Raw genomic sequence first — 16,315 nt, 5'->3', positions numbered from 1 at the left:
ATAAAATTCTTTAATGAGCTGGGTCCAAAAAGACCCCATTCTTCAAATTCTTTACCAAAAAAAGGTGGAATATTGTCTGATATTCCCATAAAATGCTAATATTGTCACGGTATACTAGCAAATGTTATCCTACAGTAAGCAATCAAATACTCTCTTGGTTTTTCGGTTGTTGGAGCTTTTCACTAGGTAGCGGTCATGATGTTGTTTTTATAATGCTCAAAGCAAAGAAAGTCGAGTTAATATCGTGGTTGTAATTTCAATTTTTGAGTGCAACTTCTTATTCACAACTCTAAGTCACCTTAAAATAACTTGTCATTGATTCTGTCTGCTTTTTAGCAATCAATCATTGCACCTGGCACGAATTTCAATGCGCCAATGGCCTCTGCATCCCAAATTTCTTCGAGTGCGACCACTGGAACGACTGCGGGGACAACAGCGACGAGCAAGGCTGCGGTAAGGCAAACGCACGGGGACGGGTGCTTGAAATCCTTAAAAATGCTTGAATTTTAGGTTGTTATGTTTTGAAGGTCCGAAAAGTCCTTGGATTTTGGTTGCAGTGCTTTTAAATGTCTGAAATTGTTGCCATGTTTTTCAACAAGTCTGCTTAAAAATGACGCCAACACTGCTCTCTGGTGGCTTCTCTTTCCCAATACATTTTTATACTTGGAGTGGTTTGTATGGCATAGTCCTATGAAGCGTCATACGGGGCACTATAAAATGTGTATTAGTGCACGTATTATAGGCATTTATAATGGGCCATGCAGAAAAAATATGGTAAAGTGGTAAATTGTATCGGGAAGTACTTCCTGCAACTGAAAATAAAAGCTACATATTACTCTCATTTTTACCCTTTGAGTGGAGAAATATGTCTCAAAAATACTTCCTCTTGTGTTTTTTGATCCACTATTATATTAGCAATTTACTCAAGAGCTTAAAATCTTTTCTTGATAAATGCACACACAAGATTAAAAATAGCATGTTTTAACTCAGTTTCTCTGCGAAAACAGGAGTGACACTGGATTTTTTTCTTTTAATGGTACTGGAAAAATCTGAAATCGGGTTTTAAAGTGTCATGATTACCGATTTGGAGCACCTGTGCCTGCTCATTTGGCTCCCTGTCCCTTTTTAAACCCAGTCCTGTCACTTTCCTTTTGTCAGTCCGTCTGCAAACCTCTGTTGATACAAGGCAAGCCTTTTTGACCTTGACTCTCACCTGTCCCGTTTTTGCACCCGTTTTTCCACCTGCCCGTTCCTGATCTCCCCGTTTGTTTCCGCCCAGGATCCGTTTTTGATCTTGACTACTTCTGCTCTCCTGTCCCAGCTTACAACCTGTTACTGACCCTCACCACATTTTTGCTCTCCTGTCCCGGCTACCGACCTGTTTTTCCGTATTCGGATCACAATCCGATTGCAAGAGCGACTTGCTTCCCGTGTCCAGCGAACACCGGATCGTGGGCGCAGCCCTTCCTCTTTCTTTCAATAAAACTCGTGGTAAACGTTATGCAATTGGGTCCTGATTCCGTTCTGGTCGTGACAGAAAGTCCTTAAAAAGTGCTTGAATTTGGCCGTGAAATGGCTCTACGGACCCTAGAGAGAGACACACTCATTCTGCTTGTTTCTGTTGCACTGTTGACATCATTGTCACGATTAGCATATAATGTTGCTGTTCTTTGATTCCACACCCTTTAGGGCTGATTTTAGTTTTGTGACCTTAACACAGGGTTGTCAAACTCATTTTAACTCTGGGGCCACACGATACAACAAACATTCTGTCGGGGGCCGGACTAGCAGATTAAAGAGAAAGAAAAAGAGAGATGAATAAAAGAGAAAGAGGGAGGGAAAAGCAGAGAGGGCGGGACAAAGAAAGAAAAAGAGAGAGAGGGAGAGAGCGTGAGTAACAAAAAAGATAAAAAGTCGTGAGAGAGGAGGAAAGAAAGGGAGAGGAAGAAAGAAATCCAAAGAGAAAGAGAAAGACAGAAGGAGAAAAAAGAAAGCGCGAAGGGAGAGAAAGAGAAAAGAGAGAAAAGGAAAAGAAGTTAGAGCAAAAGAAGTTAGAGAGAGAGAGAGAGAGAGAGAGAGAGAGAGAGAGAGAGAGAGAGAGAGATACAAGTACAGTGTCTTTGTGAGAGGAACCTGGCTTTGGCAACATCAAGTTGACATATCCGCCATCCCGGCTGCGACTGGATGGCGGCCATGTTCCGAGGATCTTTCATGGAAAGCTACGTGGAGGAGGACGCCCACTGCGCCGTGGGAAACATTATTAAAGCATGGTTAGGCCTACCTAGTTGAGTACGCACTAAGGGTCTTATACTGGCCCTCAAGGACAAGATGAGGAAACTTGAGAAGGGACTGCACAATACACAAAGAGGTAAGTATTAGTTTCAGGAGTGAGCAGCAGCAAGTCAACTGCAGGAGAGAGAGTGGGAAAGGTGAGAGGAGAGAGAGTGGGAAAGGTGAGATGGCACAACATTAATTTGGACAGGTAACTTAAAATTAGTTTTACCTGGTTATATCAGTATCAGAAATTATTTTCCCCCCATTTTATTAACACTCCACTTATTGAAACATGAATATTTTGTTTGTTTGTTTGTTTGTACATGATTCAATTGTTTGTTTGTTTGTACATGATTCAAATTGAATCTTTTCTTCCGGCGCCGTCACGAATGGCAGCCACTCCAGCAGCTCCCATGTTATTTTCGATTGTTCTCGATTGTTCTCAGCTCAGGGATGCTGCTGGAAATGTGAATTTCCCTTCGGGGATGAACAAAGTATCTATCTATCTATCTATCTATCTATCTATCTATCTATCTATCTATCTATCTATTTCAACCTGCAGCTTGTTTTTCTCTTGCGCTTCTCTGAGTGTTGTCTCGCGGGCCGGATTCAATCTCTTAGCGGGCCTGATCTGGCCCGCGGGCCGCCTGTTTATTCACGTATGCCTTAACATATGAGTATTAATAACAAGGAAGGGCTCATGGGAGGACCTTCAGTGGAGATTTGGAACCTAGGGGGGGGGGGGGGTTTGTACAGTCTTATTGTCTTTGCATGTTTAAAATTCATTGGTGTCTTCTCTCCTTATTTCGAGTGCCTACCAAACTATAAACTTATCTCACGCCCAAGCTCTGTGAACTACAAATAGCATCCTTGTGACTCCTCCCCCTTTTTTTCGGTTGCAGTGTATCGGAGCTGTGGCGGCGACGAGTTCACATGCACGAGCGGCCGTTGTATTCCTCAGTACTGGGTGTGCGACAAGTTCAATGACTGTGGGGACTACAGTGATGAAAAAGGATGCGGTAAGGACACTTTTTCATCCTTTAGGCTAAAAGTGACTTCTGTAATTTCCGGGCTACAAGCTGCTACTTTTAATACTACATGTTCAACAGTGCGGATTTAAATATGGTGCGGCTTCTTTTTCTTTTGTGGCAGCAGTGAGGAAAACAGCAAGCTGCTCTTTTCCACAACGCATGCGCTCTAAATATAAAACACAATGATGACGTCTGGAAACATTAATAATCAGGGTTGGGTAGGGTTACTTTAACTGGATTAATTTCAATGACTTTTGGATTACCCCAATACCAAATATGCTAAAAAAAGACAAAAGAAACTAAATATGAATAAAATGACTCAATTTTGTGCAGGCTTGGGGAGTAACGGAACACATGGAACGGCAAAAATGATTTTGGCAAGCTGTTTGGATTTATTTTCATTTTGTTTCTGTCGCATTTTATGTTCGTTTTGCCGGAGATCAAAGAAATCAAAGCCAGGAGAGAAAGCTTACCATGTGTTGTGAGTCATCATTTGATTCAGATTTAGTTTCTTTTGTCTTTTATTAGCATATTGGAGTCATCCAAAAGTAATTGAAAGTAATCCAGTTAAAGTAACCCTACCCAACCCTGTTAATAATGCCCCTCAAGAGAAATATCCCATGTTTTTGCCAACATTATTTATATGATACATAACAGGAGCAAAGTACGGTACTTTATTCAATATTTACAAGGTACTCACAATATTTCAATATTCTCACCTACAAATCTTCAATTTATACATCCAAATTGAACAGCAGTGGAATTGATCTATCGAAACACTATTGTTTTTCCGTATAATTGGCGTCATTGTCATAATCCTGGAGTTTCCTTTAATCCCCGAGGAACGCCGCAAAGCAAATGCAATCTGCGGTAACCGCCATTGACAACAACACAAAAGGAAACATTTCTGTTGCAATCTGGTACTATTCTCCATGAAACGGTTGTCTCAAAATATAAGGTTCACATTTTATGTGACGCAGCCCTCAGTTGCATTTCTTTCAGCGCAATAGTAAATATGTGCCTGTCTCTTTCCATTTTGAATGGTCACATGATCCGAAAACTCAGATGTGAAAAACTGAAAACGACGCAGTTGGGCATAATTTCCCTTCAGGGATGAATAAAGTACCTACCTACCTACCTACCTACCTACCTACCTACCAACCCATCCACCTACCTACCTACTTACCTACCAACCCATCCACCTACCTACCTACCTACCCTACAACCCATCCACCTACCTACCTACCTACCTACCTACCTACCTACCTACCTACCTACCTACCCAACAACCCATCCACCTACCTACCTACCTACCTACCCAACAACCCATCCACCTACCTACCTACCTACCCAACAACCCATCCACCTACCTACCTACCCAACAACCCATCCACCTACCTACCTACCCAACAACCCATCCACCTACCTACCTACCCAACAACCCATCCACCTACCTACCTACCCAACAACCCATCCACCTACCTACCTACCCACCCAACATTCTATCTATCTATCAATCTATCTATGACTGTCAGTCTATCTATCTATCTATCTATCTATCTATCTATCTATCTATCTATCTATCTATCTATCTATCTATCTATCTATCTATCTATCTATCTATCTATCTATCTATCTATCTATCTATCTATCTATCTATCTATCTATCTATCTATCTATCTATCTATCTATAATTGGCGTTCTGCAGCCAAAGGTGTCAACAACAAATTCTCTTAAAATCTAATTGCTCTAAATGTAAGAAATGGACACGAATTAGCTCGTTTTCATGGCTGTTTAGGGCCGGGCCTTAAACACGGTGCGGTACAAAAACGTGAGTTTTCAGGATTTTACGATCATAAAATTGAATTACAAGATCCTTTATCAGGTTGGGATCAGTTCAAAGAAATCCAAACAGAGGATCGCTAAAGACTCATAAATGATGTGGCTTGCAGACAGCGACTCCCGCGGGTGTTACCCGGGCGAGTGGGGCTGCCCTGGCTCCACAGTTTGCATTCCGGTTGGGAAGGTTTGTGACCATTCGGCCGACTGTCCCGGAGGAACTGACGAGACCAATTCTACCATTGGGAAGAACTGCAGTAAGATTTGACATTTTTTCAACACTAAGCCTTTTTTGAATGCATTCTTTTTGGCTAAACAGTCACTGCGCCATTCTCTACCTGTGTATGAATTTTGCGGCTTAATATGTCCATCAAATGTTCATAAAGTACTTTTATTTTGGAAACAAATGCTTGGTCCTGCAAAAGGGTTTGCTCATTCGTTTCAATGTATTGTACAGTGGAACCTCGGTTCTCGACCGTAATCCGTTCCAGAACCCTGTTCGAGAACCGATTTGTTCGATCACCGAAATCAATTTTCCCATTAAAAATAAGGTAAATCGTTTTAATCCGTTCCAACACCCTGAATGTTTACCATGAATGTTTAACGTAAACATAAAGCTAACCCAGGCTAATCGTACATCCGCGTTATCGTAATCTTCCGTACGAAAGATTACGCTAACATCAACGTGTAAAAATTTTAAAAATCAGGTCGTTTACAAGTCATTTAGCACCCGGGTCTCCACAACAAGTGGCGAGCGGTTCATTGGAAAGGGGGCTCCGTTCCAACACCCTCAATGTTGGGCTCCGTTCCAACACCCTGAATGTTTACCTTGAATGTTTAACATAAACTTAAAGCTAACCCAGGCTAATCGTACGTTCGCGTTATCGTAATCTTCCGTACGAAAGATTAAGCTAACATGAACGTGTAAAAATTTAAAAAAAGGATAAAGAAAAGAATTATGAATAGGATTTCTTACCTTTGTGGTGGTCAGCAGAAGGCGTAGGCAAGATCAGACACTCGCACACATCCTTCATATTTGGCTATTATTTCTTTCTTAAATGCAATAGTTGTACGCACTACTTTTCTTTTTTCACCTGTAGCAACTTTGCTGCTTGCACCGACTTTCTTCGGAGGCATAATAAGGGGCTAAAACACCCGTACGCCGCTCAGCATGGCACCCGAGCGTACGCACTCACGCATTACCGGCGTTCGAACTCCGATTTTTTGACCGAACAGCGAAGCAAGAATTTCTCGAAATTTTTGGTCGGACTCCGATTTGTTCGAACTGAGAGGCGTTCGAAAACCGAGGTTCAACTGTAATTGATTTAAAAAATACGGTTTTTCAACTCATATTGGTGTATGAAATATAGTAATTTTTAGAATTCAATATTCGAAAAAAGTCATCGCTGAAGTTAAAAATGAAAATTTGGATTTATAATTTTAGAAGCGCGTTCTAAAATTCTTTATTTTCATTGGTTAAAACATAGGGTACATTTTGTAGTTATTTTTCTTTACTGACATTTGGATCTAAAGCTGAAAAGTTGTCATGAACCAGAACACGATCAGGACCCAAACGCGTAACGTTTCTCGCACAAGCCTTTTATTTTACGGGAAATGGGGAGTCATGCACTCACACAGTTTCTTGAAACAAAAAAGTTGATTACATATTTTTCCCTTTAGTACCTCACGACCATTACGTTTTTGGAGGACGTACCCTTACATAACCTCCCTCCAGACAAACCATGAAAAAATGTTTTTTAACTCTGGCTGCAGCAACGGGACAGCTGAAAGTCGTATCCCCTCGGTACCAAGACAGGAAACTAGGCGCCGCCGAGGGGCGTTCCCCTCGCCGCTAGGACAGGAAATCAGTCTCAGCTGAGAAGGCCTGCTTCTCGCTGCTATGACAGGAAAACAGGCGCGGCTGAGGGGCCTTCCCCTCGCCGCTAGGACAGGAAATCAGTCTCAGCCGAGGAGGCCTTGTTTTCGTAGCTATGACATAAAACCAGGCGCGGCTGAGGGGCCTTCCCCTCGCCCCTAGGACAGGAAATCAGTTTTAACCGAGGAGGCCTTCTTCTCGCTGCTATGACAGGAAAACAGGCGCAGCTGAGGGGCCTTCCCCTCGCCGCTAAGACAGGAAATCAGTCTCAGCCGAGGAGGCCTTCTTTTCGTAGCTATGACATAAAACCAGGCGCGGCTGAGGGGCCTTCCCCTCGCCCCTAGGACAGGAAATCAGTTTTAACCGAGGAGGCCTTCTTCTCGCTGCTATGACAGGAAAACAGGCGCAGCTGAGGGGCCTTTCCCTCGCCGCTAGGACAGGAAATCAGTCTCAGCCGAGGAGGCCTTCTCGCTGCTATGAGATAAAACCAGGAGCGGCTGAGGGGCCTTCCCCTCGCTGCTAGGACAGGGAATCCGTCTCAGCCAAGGAGGCCTTCTTCTCGCTGCTTTGACAGTAAAAAAGGCGCGGCTGAGGGGCCTTCTCAATGCCCGGATTGGAAATCAGCCCCGGCCGAGTGTCCTTCTCCTCGCCACTAGGACAGAAAACCAGGCAGGGTCAAGGGGCTTCTCCTTGCCGCTGAGTCAGGAAACTAAAAGACGACAGGGATGTGGAAGTCTCCTGCTGGGTATTTTGGTGGTTGGGTTATTATTTTAAGATTTTGGAGGATGGACCTTGACAAGATAATTATTATGTAAAAAATGGAAGAAAATAGTAATCTACTGCCACCTACTGATATGGATGAGTGATCCAGTTACCTGGCTGATTACTAAAAGAAGGCAAACATACTGAAGATGGCATGCATTTTTGCAAAGATCAAATTAGGCAACTTCCTAGAGCATCTGTTATGGCACACTGGTTCAAAAACACCTCACTTGACAATTCAAAACTTTCATAAATCTGTTGAGTGTCCAAAGGTTATCAGCATCGAGCCTTATAAACATTTATGAAACTGTAGCTCCTGTTTAGATCTGCCAACAGCTCCCAACCTTATCGCTGCCCCGACAAACGTTCGGTTTAACATTAACCTTTCATTAGCGCAAAACTCGATAATCGCCTCCGGATGCGGCGCATGATCGCCGTAATTAAGCTACAAAAAGATTAAAACGACACCTCTGCAGATGATTAGAACCCTTTAATGGGATGTGTCGGTAAACCGGACATTTATTGACAGGCCTGGAGCGCTGTTCGACCTTGAGCTGCGAGTATCTCTGCCACGTATCGCCAGAAGGGGGCGCTTGCTACTGCCCTGATGGATACATTGTTGGCAACGACAGCCGCTCCTGCGTAGGTGAGGTGAATTGTTTACAAAGTTGCTCCTTGTTTATAAAAATATATATATATATATATATATATATATATATATATATATTCGTTCGGACTTTTTTCCTTGTAGATTACAATGACTGTCAAATCTGGGGGATCTGTGATCAGCTTTGCGAAGACCGGCCGGGGACGCACCGTTGCAGCTGCGGAAATGGATACATACTGGAGCAGGGTCATATTTGCAAGGCCAACTTGTCAGGTACAGATAAAATCTGTTATACAGGGTTTGTACAGGTACCGTATTTTCCGCACTATAGGGCGCACCGGGTTATAGGGCGCACCCCCAAAAAATTGTTTTTGGTCCTATAACTTCCATAGATAAGGCGCACCGGATTATAAGGCGCTACAATGGGAACGTGGACAAAACAGTCAACTGATTACCCCCTTAACATTCCCAAAGCTTGCAAAGAAGCAAATACGTGTCGTAGACACGTGCGGATGCGGTGTCCGTACGATGTCACTCAAATGCATCGTTTCAAATATCATTCGGAAGGTTAAAGTCTTGGGATTCAAGAAATGCCAACCATTCCTTACTTTCTATTTTCTGTTTCGCTCGCAACTTTACTGCGCATATGACAATAAACACTTGGAATTGAGTTGAATTCACTCAACTCATTACAGCAACATCAAGATCGTTCTAAAACAAGATACCGGGAAAATATAAAGCCGCATAGCTCACCTAAGTTCTCACGTTCAATAATGATACGCAATCATGGTCTTCTTACAACCGTGAGTGTAGTAAGTCCAGGAGAGTAAAATGTTTACAAATACAGACTAATGAAACATGTTTCTTTATGGCGTAGTTTAGCAAGCTTGCTATTCAGTCATTTTTTTCGGCCAATTGCAGGGTTTGTTTTGGCCCTCTAGCCTATCCGAGGCTCTGAATAACTTCAGCCAATAGCGATCGATTTAACTGATGATTGACGCATCTTTTTCGGCCAATTGCAGGGTTTGTTTTGGCCCTCTAGCCTATCCGAGGCTCCGAATAACTTTAGCCAATAGCGATCGATTCAAATGATGATTGACACATTGGTTAGCCAATGAAACGCCGGTATATAAATCCCAGCATACACCGCGGACTACTCCACGTTCGGGGGGAAATCGAGTCGGCGGCTGTTGCGTAAGTTGCGAGACCTTGCGATTTAATATTGAGCCATAGATAAGGCGCACTGTATTATTAGGCGCATGGTCAGCTTTTGAAAAAAATTAAGACTTTTAGGTGCGCCTTATAGTGCGGAAAATACGGTACTTGAAATCCTTAAAATGCTTGAATTTTGTGTTTTCAAGGATATAAAAGTGCTTGAATTGTAAGTGCATATGTAAAGCATAGCTATTTTTGTTGATCTGCGAAATACATGATTCATACTGGATTCTTTTTTTCTTTTGACCGTACTGGAGAAATTGGAAAATTGTCTCTGGAAGTCTAATTCTATGCAATCTCCTTTACAGGTCTCCAATACTAAAAACAGAATAAACTTATCAGTGTCTGTTTCTCCAGACGGAATGGCGCACCTCATTTTCACAGACGGGGGAGATGTGATGATGGCCGACGTGCACGGGCGCAACGTTCGAACCCTGGTACCTGGCCAGGGAAAAGCTACGGTTGTGGGTGTGGCCTATCACCGGCACAGTCAGACAGTCTTCTGGAGTGACACACACAACAAAAAAGTGAGCCTCACACATCGACTTTTAACTCATTCGGTGCCATAACGTCTAAATATGTTTTCAGAAAATATATCATTTTTCTTGTTTTATTTTAAAAACCTATGATGAATCACCATTAGATGACAAGAGTGACTTTGATCCGATCTTTGTCCACACATCAAGGAGGCCCCCACTTCCTTTTTATAGCGAATGAGTGTGTGAATGAATGCAAGTGAGACGCGAAAGGCATAGACAAATGGGCAACAGACCTTTAATAAGCTTTTCCCCTTTGAAGAAAAAGACAAAGAAATTTTGCCCTGCGGGGAAGCAGGAGTTTGCCGATATTTGGCTCCTACACCGTGGTATGGAGAATTGAAGACGTTTCATTGGGTATCAGGAGACAATTACAAGGAAAAGGAACCGAGTGTCAAGACCAGAACAGAGACAAAACCTACTTGCGTTTCTCACAAGTTTTATTAGAAGAAAGAGAAAGTCTTGCACCTGGTGATTGCTGGACGCGGGAAGCAGGTCGCTCTGATACTCGGATTGTGCTCCAAACGCGGAAGTGGATCTTCCGTGGCGAGCGATGGCGGTGTCGGGTCGGAAAAACGGGTCAGTAGCCGGGACAGGAGAGCAAAAATTGTGGTCGTAAGCCAGAATAGGAGAGAAGACGTGGTCTGGGACAAAAAGAGGTCGAAAGTCACGGCATTTAGATGGACCAATAACTAGCATTTCGGTATTTTCAGAGTTAAGAGGCAAGAAGTTGAGTGACATCCATCCATTTATCTCAGTGAGGCAGGCCTCCAAATTTCCACAGTTTAGTGGGGCAGATTCCTCCATCGGAAGATATAGTTGAGTGTCATCTGCGTAGCAATGAAAACTGAATAATATCACCCAATGGAAGCATGTAAATGCTGAAAAGAAGGGGGGCAAGTACTGAACCCTGGGGAACACCACAAGTAACAATAAAGGGCTCAGATGTCATTTCCCCATATTTAACACATATTTTCTTCCGTCTTTTTCTGACCAGGTGTATTCCGCCAACTATAACGGCGGAAACATTAAGGAGATTCTGACCACGGCAGTCCATAACGTGCAGAACCTGGCCGTGGACTGGGTTAACCTCAAATTGTACGTGTTGGAGGCCGCAGTGGAACGAATTGACATGTGCGAGTTTGATGGATCCAATCGGGTCACGCTGGTTGCCGAGAACCTGCAGAGTCCTCACAGCCTCGTCTTGGACCCCACTGTGGGGTAGGGTTTTTTTTTTTTTTTATAAGTTGAGAAAGATTTGCTTTTCAATTGTTCATTTTTCATTCAACATCAAAAGCAAAATACCAAACTTCATATTCATTTGGTTACTGCAATTTGACTTAAAACTGTTGCGGGTCACCTGGTATTTTTACCTGAACGCCTAAAAAGGCGCACCCAAAGTAAAACCGAAGCTGTATTTGAACCATTTGGCGTATCAGCGTAATTTTGGTCGGACCCAAATGCAGGACACAAGGAGACGGGGGGAAAAACAAGAATATGATCAAACCTCAGGGGCCTTTTATTCAATAACAGAAATAAGACTCACTGATGACTAATGGGGCGGCAGTAGCTCAGGAGGTAGAGCACTCGTCTTGTGATCAAGGGATCCCAGTTCGAATCCCGGCTCGTCCGTGTTACATGTCAAAGTGTCCTTGGGTAAGACACTGAATCCCTAATGCCCCCAATAAGTAGGTTAGCGTCTTACATGGCTGCAATACAAGGCCGCTATTGGGAAATGTGGAGCACATTGTAAAGCGCTTTGGGAAGTCATTGACTTGAAAAGCGCTATATAAATGCAGATCATTCATTTCATTTCAATGAGAATGGAGAGTGGAAGAGGGGAAACTTGACAATGTGGTCTCGGGCAGTCAAAGTCTTGAAAAGAAGATTCGGAATTACTTTAAAGAAAATACTTGGTGAAGAAGGTTTTGAGATGAGGAACTCATCGTCCTGGCAATATCTGAGCACGGTAATAAAACGACTCGACAACGTAGAGTGGGAGACTGGAGTATTTACAGTTGAGGGTGGCTAATAAAGAGTGGGAGCACCTGGACTGGAGAGTCAAGTTTGACTTGAAATTTGACAACAATACTACCAAAAAATGAGATTTCCCAAGAAAAGGTCCAGATGGACAGCTTTTATGTCTTTATTCATTGAAGTAATATCTTTAATAAAAAACTTTAACTTCTTTCACAAAATATCATTTATGATATGAAGTATTTGAGATGCTGCGATCTTCATCTTGCATTTTAGAATTTCAATACACCAATTATTTAAAAATGTGAAGTATTTAAAATGCTGTGTTTGTTGTTTTGCATTTTGTAATGTATTTGTCAATTTTATACAGCTCTGGAATACCAATTAAAGCGATATTTCCAAATTAATCGACCTTTTTTAATTAAATTATACTAAATTTGTTTTTTAATGCATTTTTTATTTACATCAGTTCTTTAACTTAAATGTTTTACAGTTTTTCTCTGCATTTAAACACGTTTTTCAACTCATATTGGTGTATGAAATAAAGTAATTTTTAGAATTCAATATTAAAAAAAGTAATCTCTGAAGTTAATAATGAAAATTTTAATTTATAATTTTAGAAGCGCATTCGAAAATTCTTTATTTTCATTGGTTAAAACATAGGGTACCTAGTGTAGTTATTTTTCTTTACTGACATTTGGATCTAAAGCTGAAAAGTTGTCATGAACCAGAACACGATCAGGACCCAAACGCGTGACGTTTCTCACACAAGCTTTTTATTTTACGAGAAATGGGGATTCATGCACGTTAGGCAGCGTCTGGCGTGGAATGATAGGAGGCCAGAGGCCGACGAGATCGATACTAATTGCCCGTGCAGATATCGGACAGATGGGGTCGATACCGGACAGGACAGACAGGATTGATATTAAAACAGGATATCGAAATTAAACAGGACAAACTAGACGGGAACAAAACTGGAAACTGATATAAAACAATGGGACATACAGGATTGATATCAAAACAAGATATCAAAATTAAACAGGACAAACTAGACGGGAACAAAACTGGAAACCGATATAAGACAACGGAACAGACATGATTGATATCAAATCAGGATATTGAAATTAAACAGGACAAGCAAGACGGGAACGAAATAGGAAACCGATATTAAACAGGACAAAATAAACGGGAACAAAAACAGGATATCAAAATTGAAAAGGACAAACTAGACGGGAACGAATACAACAATACCGGACAGGAAATAGCAACAGGAACAGGACCGAGTCGAAACCCACGTCTTGCGGGGCAGAAGTTCGTTGACGGACTGACCAAGGAAAAATGAGCGCACTGAGCTTAAATAGACAGAAAGCCAATCCGTCAATGAGCCGCAGCTGGCGCCACTCAGGCGGGGCCAATTGGGCGCCATGGCAACCGTGACAAAATTGTGTTTTTTCCTTTTTTTATCTTTATATTTAAACAAATAATATCCTGATTATCAAATTTTCTGTAGAAATGGTGATTTTTCCCCAAATTGTAAAAATTTACACTTAAAAATATATATACCTTGTGACTTATTTTTTTTGTTGTTGTTGCTAAATCGTTTTTCTTCTCTCTCTTGTTTACCCCGAGCGCCATACAATGTTTCACAACATCAATAAGACAACTCAATTCAAATCAGTGGGCAGCACGGCGGCGCAGTGGTTAGCGCTTGTGCGGCACAGTTCATGTCATGGGAACCTGTCGTGGGTTCAAATCCAGCTCCAGACTTTCTGTGCGGAGTTTGTATGTTCTCCCCGTGCTTGCGTGGGTTTCCTCCGGGCACTCCGGTTTCCTCCCACGTTCCAAAAACATGCATTTCAGGTGAATTGGCCGGTCCAAATTGTCCCTAGGTGTGAATGAGCGAATGAGTTGTCTGTCCCCGTGTGCCCTGCGATTGGCTGGCAACCAGTTCAGGGTGTCCCCTGCCCACTGCCCGAAGATGGCTGGGATGGGCTCCAGCCCCCCCGCGACCCTAATGAGGATAAGCGGTACGGCTAATGAGATGAGAATTCAAATCAGTTTTGCTATTTTCTGTGTTTTCTCACAGATCAACAATTTACCTTTTAAAACCTTTTAAAGAATGACTAGATTTTTTTTTTTGAACTTTTTTTTTTGTCATTGAGTCAAAGGACATCGTTTTGACCTGGAAGGGGGGACGTGTCACCGTTTTGTCCTAACCTTAAATGAATTGGCTATGGTCCCATCAATGCCAAGATGAAACCTGCATTCTTGTATTAAGTATTTGAAAAAAATGAGGTTGTCCCGTCCAGAATAAAGGGTAGACCCAATCGCGTAACGTTTCTCACGTGTTAATGAGATAGAGAGAGGAAGGGCAGCGCCCGCGATCTGGTGCTCGCACTCGGATTGTGATCCGAACACGGAAGTGGATCGTCCGTAGCGAGCGATGGCGGTGTCAGGGACGGAAAAACAGGTCGGCTGCTGGGTCAGGGAGTGCAAAAATGTGATCGGGGTCGGAAACGAGTCGTAAGCCAGGATGGGAGAGAAGACGTGATCGGGATAAAAACAGGTTGTAGCTGGATACCAACGGGAGCAAAAAACAGGACAGGCGGGAGTCGGGGTCGAAAAAGGCTTGCCTTGTATAAACAGAGGTTTGCAGACGGACTGACAACACGGGACTGACTGGACTGGGTTTAAGTAGGGACAGGGAGCCAATCAGAACCTGCAGCGGACACAGGTGATTCACATCGGTAATCATGACAGATGTTTCATAGAACATTTCATTGAAAAGTTATGCAAATAATCAGAAAAAAAACACCTTGTCGTGATTCATTTGTCGTTGTTTATTACAGGTACATGTTCTTCACCGACATGGGCGCCGGCAAGGAGCAGATGAAGCTGGAACGGGCCTTCATGGATGGTAGCAACCGTGTGGAGCTGGTGAAGAGCAGGCTGGGAACGCCGACCGCGATTAGCATCGACATTATCACCAAGAGGCTCTACTGGACCGACAGTCACTTTGACACTGTTGAAACGGTCACTTATTTTGGTTTGGAAAGGTACAAGTCACATTTGGATGGCAATTGTCCAATAGTCAGTTGCTATTGAAACGATCGAATGATTATTTTTTTAATACAGTAATCCCTCGGTTATCGCGGTTAATGGGGACCGAGACCACCCGGGAAAACTGAAAATCCGCGAAGTAGCGGCGCCCCTTCAAAAATGCTTAAAAAAACGTATACAGGTATACAGTACACCATATAGAATACGGGTAGCGAGAGAGAGAGAGTGAAATTCTTGTAATAACAAAAAAAAAACAAAACTGTAAAATATGTTGTATGTACACGGAATAGGACTGCGGCGAAACCACTACGAACCATTCACTATGATTGTATTAACCGCTTTCAACCACATGCAGCCATCGCAGTTTATTTGGCTTGTTAACACTACCGGTTACATATTGAAAATAAAAACAGTGAAAATGTGATATTTGATGAGTGTTTGTGAAGCGTTTTGAGAAACAACAGTTAAAAAAATGGTCTGTGTTCATTTTAATAAAAGTGAAAGAGCTACCTTCTGACAATAACAACCTAGTTTGGCTAGCGGCATCAAACGGCTTTTACAACAAATACACGAAACCGCACACCATTAGCCGTGTTTAGGTAGTACAAACAACCGCTCGCTTTTGGAATAATAAAGTCAAACTTGAGATGATATGTGACAGAAGAGAATATACTTACGTCGCGTTGCCGAGTTCCTCCGTGATAAACTGAGCGCCACATAAGAAGGGGGTGAGGTGGGAGGAGTTAAAGGAGGGGGGGTGAGCGAAGCGGTAACTCACCATGACTAAGCGTTGTGCAGGGCCTCCCCCTCCCCTTCACAATAAGAGTGTCCACACCGTGTCCTCAGTTGACATAAGCTTGCGCTCAATGGCGTCAAGTCAATAAATGCTTTTATAGAGAAGGTAAGGTATATTTTTTAGACCCGCAAAAGTGGAACCGCGAACTAGCGAGGTTCCACTGTATATCGTTTTAAACATACAACAAACAAAAGACAACACTGTGGGGAAAAAGGGGGGAAACACAGTGCAGTGTAGGGGAATATCTACTGTGCTCAAGTCGATATTCAAAGTCGTCTTTATTATTTGTAAGTGGCATCCTTATTTTCCCTGTACTCTATCCATTTGTCCATGAATAAGGTG

General features: G+C 42.6%; 1 protein-coding gene across 1 annotated transcript in view; it reads left to right on the top strand.

The window, feature by feature from the left end:
- Positions 1–16,315, top strand: part of lrp2b (low density lipoprotein receptor-related protein 2b) — a 134,054-nt gene that overhangs the window by 12,994 nt on the left and 104,745 nt on the right. Inside the window, exons 6-13 of the mRNA XM_088322929.1 lie at positions 337–453; positions 3,177–3,293; positions 5,258–5,401; positions 8,312–8,428; positions 8,534–8,662; positions 9,962–10,131; positions 11,138–11,361; positions 14,967–15,173. Coding sequence (XP_088179055.1) covers positions 337–453; positions 3,177–3,293; positions 5,258–5,401; positions 8,312–8,428; positions 8,534–8,662; positions 9,962–10,131; positions 11,138–11,361; positions 14,967–15,173 — 1,225 coding nt within the window. The remainder of the gene's footprint in view (positions 1–336; positions 454–3,176; positions 3,294–5,257; positions 5,402–8,311; positions 8,429–8,533; positions 8,663–9,961; positions 10,132–11,137; positions 11,362–14,966; positions 15,174–16,315) is intronic.

Source organism: Urocampus carinirostris, chromosome 19, assembly GCF_059441175.1.
Source record: "Urocampus carinirostris isolate Australia breed hairy pipefish chromosome 19, RoL_Ucar_1.0, whole genome shotgun sequence".
Classification (NCBI taxonomy): Eukaryota; Metazoa; Chordata; class Actinopteri; order Syngnathiformes; family Syngnathidae; genus Urocampus; species Urocampus carinirostris.
The sequence above is the reverse complement of the archived record's forward strand: the minus strand, read 5'-3'. Positions and strand labels throughout refer to the sequence as shown.